The 6,970-nt window shown below is 37.5% G+C and overlaps 1 protein-coding gene across 1 annotated transcript in view; it reads right to left on the reverse strand.

Moving 5' to 3' along the window:
* Window positions 1-4,079: 4,079 nt before the first annotated feature.
* Window positions 4,080-6,970, reverse strand: part of LOC107654510 (receptor activity-modifying protein 1-like) — a 7,121-nt gene continuing 4,230 nt past the window's right edge. Inside the window, exons 4-6 of the mRNA XM_016441600.1 lie at window positions 6,173-6,202; window positions 5,829-5,997; window positions 4,080-5,736 (exon numbers count right to left, since the gene is read on the reverse strand). Of these exons, the coding sequence (XP_016297086.1) occupies window positions 5,487-5,736; window positions 5,829-5,997; window positions 6,173-6,202 (449 nt within the window). The 3' untranslated portion in view covers window positions 4,080-5,486. The remainder of the gene's footprint in view (window positions 5,737-5,828; window positions 5,998-6,172; window positions 6,203-6,970) is intronic.

Below are 6,970 nucleotides of genomic sequence, written 5' to 3' on the forward strand. Positions count from 1 at the left end.
GCCACAGGTGAGTAATGTACTAAACTAGTGCAAAAACTGCAAATAGAAATATAAGAAGTAGCCAACAAAAAGACTAATCAAGAAGCAAATAAAGCATATGTGTTACACTAAGGATGTTTTCTCCCCATTATGTCCACACATGCAAGATAGTGCATAGTTGAAATCCTGCTTAAATCCTGCTAAAATAAACAAATTAAAATGCACTCTGTTGTAACAGTGGTTTTGAAGTATTGGCACAGTACCATGATACAGTGATGGTATCATATAAAAAAATATATCTATACTTATCAGGAAAATGTAAACACAACTCACCACAATGTCTCTGTCCGTTTGGTAAATGGACATAAACATACTCTCCAAAAAGTTACTGAAGTAAATGTAACATAGTAAATGTAGAGCATTACTACCCACCTCTGGGAGGTGGGAAGTGGCTCTGTCTTTGCTCTATAAGCGCAGAAGACCCTTTGTGAATAGAAAGTACTCTGGAATGTAAAAGAAAAAAAAACATTGTTAAATATTGTCTTATTAATTTAGGTGCCTGTTTTGTTTATGTTCATGTTTTCATATCTTTTAATTAATTGATTCATTGTCTTGTTGCCTTATTTTCATTTTCACCTTTTCACTGGTTGTTGTAGTCATGTGTTTCCCCATGTCCATGTATTTAAGCCCTCACGTTTATCATGTTTGTTGTGTATTGTTTATGAGTCTTTGTCAAGGTCAAGGTCAAGGTCATGTTTATGTTCAGGTTTTTGTTCATGTTATTCATGTACATGTTATGTTCAAGTCAAGTCATCATCATGTTTTAGCTTTGTATTTGTTTAACTACATATATAATTATATATGATATATACTATTATATATAATTATGCCACTGTAGCTAATGCAGCTGCAGCTGTCCTATGAATCACAATGAATTTAGTTATAATACCAGCTCAGAAGCATATCTGAGAAAAATGCAGTACACAATTCAAAATAAACTGCACTTGGTGTTGCATAGACACGCCCCTTACTGCTGATTGGCAGCAAGTTTGTTTGGTACTAGGCCCGACTCAATTTTCTAAAACGTTTTTGAAAAAATACATACCCCACCTTTAAGTCAACTAAATAAGACATAGAGTAAGAAATATTGAACATTATTCAGATTTGAGCATATTTAAGTGAAATATATTAAATTAAGTAAATTCATCAGTATTTTACAGACATGTTTATTTTTCTGCTTGTTACAGTATGTTGCTTCTTCTTTTGGTAAGCCATATCATCATCCTTATCATAATTTATGATTTGGAATTATCATCAGTTTGGTTTCAGTTGAAGTTCAGTTGGCTGCTCTATGGCTTTGTCTAAATTGACTTTCAGTTAAAGGAGGAGCATGTGCAGCTTTGGGTATGTCATGAATATTTTTCAATCCATTAATCTGAGCAACCAAAGAAAATTTCTTACCTCGAACATTGTTTCTTTGTTGGAATGTTAGGTGACACTGCAAAAGATGCAACATCCTTTATCCTTAACTCAGCCACAGGCTGCAACTCCACATCCAGTGGTCAGAAGTGATTCGACGGGAAACCAGTGTTGGAGATTCAGCAGCATTTACATGTTCACGTTATGAAAGCATGCTAAGTGAAAATGCATTGATCTCTTTTGCCACCGTCTGTGATAAGAACCTCAATAAAGACTCATTCAACTAGACGTAATGTATTTTAAATTGTCTTGCATTTTATGAACATTAAACTGAAGACAAATAATCTAATATTTTAGTTGAACCATGTACCATCATTGACAAAATCATAAATAAGAGCAGCAAAGAACAGCAGAAAATGCCCTAATGATGACATACACGATACACTCTTAAAAATAGAGGTTCTTTACTGGCATCAATGGTTCCACAAAGAACCTTGGAACCTTTTCATTCCACAAAAGGTTTTTAGATGATCAAAATGTTCTTCACACTAAGAAAAACTGGTTCTTTTAAGAACTGAAAGGTTCTTTGGGGAACCAGAACTGGTTCTTCTAATGGCATCACTGTGAAAACCCCCTTTTGGAAAATGTTTTTTTTTTTTTTAAGAGTGCACATGCACAAAGATCAACAAGAGCACAAATTGACATTGAGAGAGTAATAGTTTAATAATAAATATTAAAGGGGTCATATGATGCGAATTCAATTTTTCCTTTCTCTTTGGAGTGTTACAAGCTCGTGGTGCATAAAGAAGATCTGTAAAGTTGCAAAGACTAAAGTCTCAAATCCAAAGAGATATTCTTTATAAAAGTTGAGTCACATGTGGTTGCCGCTCCTTCGTCGAATCCGCCGGCCGCGCCGTTCTCAAGCCCGCCGCCTCTGCTCACTCTAGCCCGGCCTCAGCTCACGCTAGGCCGCGGCTTCCGCTCACGCTAGGCCGCTGTGTGTTTCGTTGTGAAAGCGAAACTACTTTGTTTGGCCTTCCAAAAGAGGACACGACTAGAAATCAGTGGTTAAGTTGTATTTACAACACTGTTCCAGAACACTTCAACCCAAATATTCAGATGTGTGCAGCACATTTTATGGAGGACTGTTTCCTGATCCTGGGAGAGTAGACTATAATGCCGGCTGTTCTGACTCATAGTCTGTAAGTACGTTTTCATAATTAAAGAATTCGCCACTGACGATTCAAACGCTAGTTTTGGGCAGTGTAGAGTAGCGTTTGTAGTTTGTAATTTCTCCGATCACAAATGCAGACATAGTTTTATGTTTACGCAGCGCGATGCAACGCAACGCATAAAAAGACAGTATAAGTCATTATAATCAGTAATTATGTCCCCACTGGATGCAACAAATGCCTCGTTTGTAATGGGTTTTCATGTTTTTTGTTTCGTCGCTCCAGCTGGGACAGGCATCAACAGTATGGTGAGGGGCGTAACATTTCCGTCACACGCTTGAGGTATTCGGGCAATCACAACGCACTGGATAGCTGGCCAATCACAGCACACCTTGCTTTTTCAGAACGATGAGCTTTGTAAAAATCGACGCGTTTCAGAAAGTCGGGGCATAGAGGAGAAACAATAATGTACAGTATGTGGAAAATAATGTGTTTTTTTTACTTTAAACCGCATAAACACATTTCATTACACCAAATACACAAAATAATGTTCTTTTTAGCAACATCATATGACCCCTTTAATAAATATCTCTCCAGCTTTTGAATAACTTAACCACTGTGTGGCAGCAATATCACATAAAACCTTTCAACAATCCGTTCCCTTTCTGTCAGTCCATTGAATTAAAAAGATTTTATTTAAAAGAAGTTTGAAACAGAAACATGAATAGCCTAAACAAAATAGTATTCATAACTTCAAGCCAGGACATTCAAATTTGATTGAAAAGTGTACTTGGAAACGCATTCAAAGCAAGTTTTTATATAGGCTAATGCAGCCTATCCGTAATGTGAATTCCGTGTGTAATAGTTTTAACGGAATAAAACGGGTCTGCCAGAAGCTCGTGAGTAGTGTTGTACAATGCAACTGTAAGCTCTTAATTGCATAAGTCGCTGGCCAGGGGAGGGTACAGATGTGCATCTGTGTTTTGGATCAATGCCGGGGATCTGACAGTGAGATCTGGCAGTAATGAAGGCCTGCAGCATCTGGCCAGCTGTGAATGGCTGAATGGTTAAGATGTGAGGTGTGTCCTCTCCCGCGGGACCTGTGAGACTGACGCCGGATTGGATGAGCTGCTGGAGGAGGGCTGGGCCTATGGAAGGCCTGACCTGAGCCGGAGGAGAGCCGAAGAACGAGACAAAGGAGGAGGGTGGTTACTCTCGTTCCCACCACACCCTGCCAAACCGAGTCCCCACAAACACAATGTTTCACTGAAGACTTTGAGTGTGTGTTTTACAGTGGAAGAGACTCACATCTACGAAATGTTGTACAGAGTTAGGCAGTCAGCAGTATAAAAACATCTTAAACTAGTTTAGGTTTAAGGTTTTGTATTGCTGGCCAGGCTGCCTGGGAGACCATATTAAACCAGTTTAGGATGGTTTAAGCTGTTTTTTTTCCCAGCAGTGATTTCATCAGAATTTCAGTATTTCAAGCTATTAACAAATAAGATCTTGTACTTTTAATTGACTTTAATAGAGTTCACTGGAACATGTTAGACAATCCGCTTTTTCACTCACTATTCCAGCATTTTCCGCTCTTAAGACTCCAACATCCACCCTTCTGTCTGAAGTGTGAGGGGAATTTTGAGCTTGAATATTTGAGCTTTCTGTCACAGACAAGCAAGTAACATGTAGCTACCTTTTCTATGTTAAGAGACACAACAAAATATGATATATTCTTAACACAGAAAATCACAAAACAAGGACACTTTTACTAAAATCACACCGACAGACTCTAGGTAAAACGTGGTTTAATTATTTAAAAACATGTCCAATCAAAGTAGGAGGTAAAGTATAAAATTATATAATAGTTCACAGGCTCTTAAAATGGTTGGTCTATAAAAAAAGAGAGAACAATCTGCAGACATAGGCTTGAAATTTTTTTGTCTCATTACAGGACTCATACTTCGTAATCAATTACGGAAATAATTATAAAACACAAACTAATGCCAGTCTCTTTCATGTGACTACATTGATACAGTAATTATATTATAAGCAAATTACAATGCAGTTCTGTTTGAGGCGCACAGTAAAATTAAAATTAACAATGCAAGTGGACATTACAATCTATATAAATCTCCATTTTCTGACATTCCCTTCCCTCTTAAATGCTTACTTTTCAGAGACACCTGCATGTCATTAACGTCCATAAATTAACAGTTATTTAGTAAGCTGCCTATTGAAATGGGTGGCTTTCAGTCGGCTTTGTTTTGTCATGCATTCAGATTGATTCATTTATGCTTAATTCCTAAATAGCTGTCATAATAAATTCAAAAAGTCAATCGTTATGACTTGTCAACATAGAAATGAAATCACAAAGACATTATTCTAATAGTCAGCTAAACAGCTCTTGTCACTTAACTAACATCAAAAATCTACATTAAAACATGGGTTAAAGATTTCTTACAGTGCATAAAGTGGACACTCAAATGAGTTTCTGGTTCTGCATTGTTGTTTTGTACATCTGGTTATGTACACAAATTAATCTTTTTTCCATTGCCATTTCACATTTCATTGGATTATGTATTTACATCCTGAAGACAACAAAATGTATATGTGCAATTTGGAGATAATAATGCTGTGAAATATCTGTAATGCACATTAGCTGTATGTTAACGATAAATATACATTTCTAACCAACAATTATTTCACTGAAGTACAGTAACATTTTCCAGTCAGACATCACCCCCAGAACAAATGCTCATCCTCCATCCTGGTTTAGTCAATCTTGGAGACGGCCAGGTGCACATTCACTGGGGAGCGTTGAGTCAGGACATTATCCCGGGGTGGGATACCATCTCGGATGAAGAACAACCAGAGCAGAAGAAGGAATAAGCATAAAATATTCTTGCACCTGGACATCTAGGACCTCCTGTCTCCATTTTTAGTCTTGAGAACTACTAGGACCACCATAACAGGGATTAGGCATATGGGGGTTATGACCAGGGCAAGGATGATGCTGGGAGGGGGGTCTCTCAGTGCCTCTGTGGGGCATTCTTGAAAATAGGTGGTGTGGATTTTCACAAATGTATGTTCAACCAACTGATTCGGCCAGGGAAGCAGCAGACAGTCAGCAACAGTCTCAGTACACACAGTGAAATTGTTGTATGCACTGCCAGAGAAACAGATGGAAAAAGAGTCATCAACTGCTATCAAACACATCTAGTATTACATGGCATTTGAAAATGAATCCTTAGAATGTACCTTTTTACTTTTTCCAATGAACACCAGTCGGTACTGTTCATGAACCCCATAGCAACATCAAAATTATATTGACACAATTGCACCAGCAAACCATAGCATTGTTGAGTTCTCAAGAAATTGTTCTCACAAAATGAACAGTATGTGTCACAGATGCTCTTGTTACCACAGCCTATGATGTAAACAAAATTAAATAAATAATGAACTTTGATGTAAGTTGATGTGAATCATCCTGTCATGCATAAACGGGTTTTCTGTTTATCTTAAGTGTCACAGTCAGGCTGATGCCTACAGTAATTATCTTAGTTCATTAACATAAACTTTCTTATGATAGCAAATGTACATACCAAATGTTCCTCCATCTCCATAGCCAGGATCTGAAAAATATAAGTACTGTAAATAAATACAAACATAAACATATACACACATATGTAAATATAATTAGGCAAAATGTGCACATGATGTGTCCAAACATGTTGCAATGAAATGCAACCCTCTGCCTTTGGTTATTAAAAATAATAACAAACATAACTTGCTTCAGTAAAAAAATAAAATAAAAAAAAGGACAAAAAACGACGACTTATAGCATTCATCCTATTAGATCGTTTGTGACCATGTTGGTCATCTGCATCCTTCAAAGCATTTGTCATGCACTGTATACAGTGTCTAATTCAGGTTAAATGAGAGCTGAAGTTTTCTATCGACGCGCACATACACACACGCACACACACAACTTACCACAGATAACAGACAGAAAGACGCCTAAGAAGCTGAACGATACCCTCATATCAGAGCAAACGAGCGCTGGCGAGCTGGTCTCAACCCGCCGCTGAATGTGTCTGAACTTTTACGCCGAAGAACGCTAGGCATAACAGGAAACGCGACCTCAGTCAGGTTAGGTTCTTTCGCACTGGAGGAACCTTTCCATAGTTCCTAGAACTATTGGCGGATGTTTCCGCTTTTTGGTGTGTTCGCACATGATGTGTTCGCATATGAAACATACAGCGCCTTGCGAAAGTATTCATACCCCTTAATATTTTTTTTACATTTTGTTATGTTGCTGCTTTATGATAAACTTCTTTAAATTACTTTTGTTCCACATCAATCTACACTCCATACACCATACTGACAAAGCAAAAACAGAA

Source organism: Sinocyclocheilus anshuiensis, unplaced genomic scaffold (genome assembly GCF_001515605.1).
Source record: "Sinocyclocheilus anshuiensis isolate Anshui unplaced genomic scaffold, SAMN03320099.WGS_v1.1 scaffold419, whole genome shotgun sequence".
NCBI lineage: Eukaryota > Metazoa > Chordata > Actinopteri > Cypriniformes > Cyprinidae > Sinocyclocheilus > Sinocyclocheilus anshuiensis.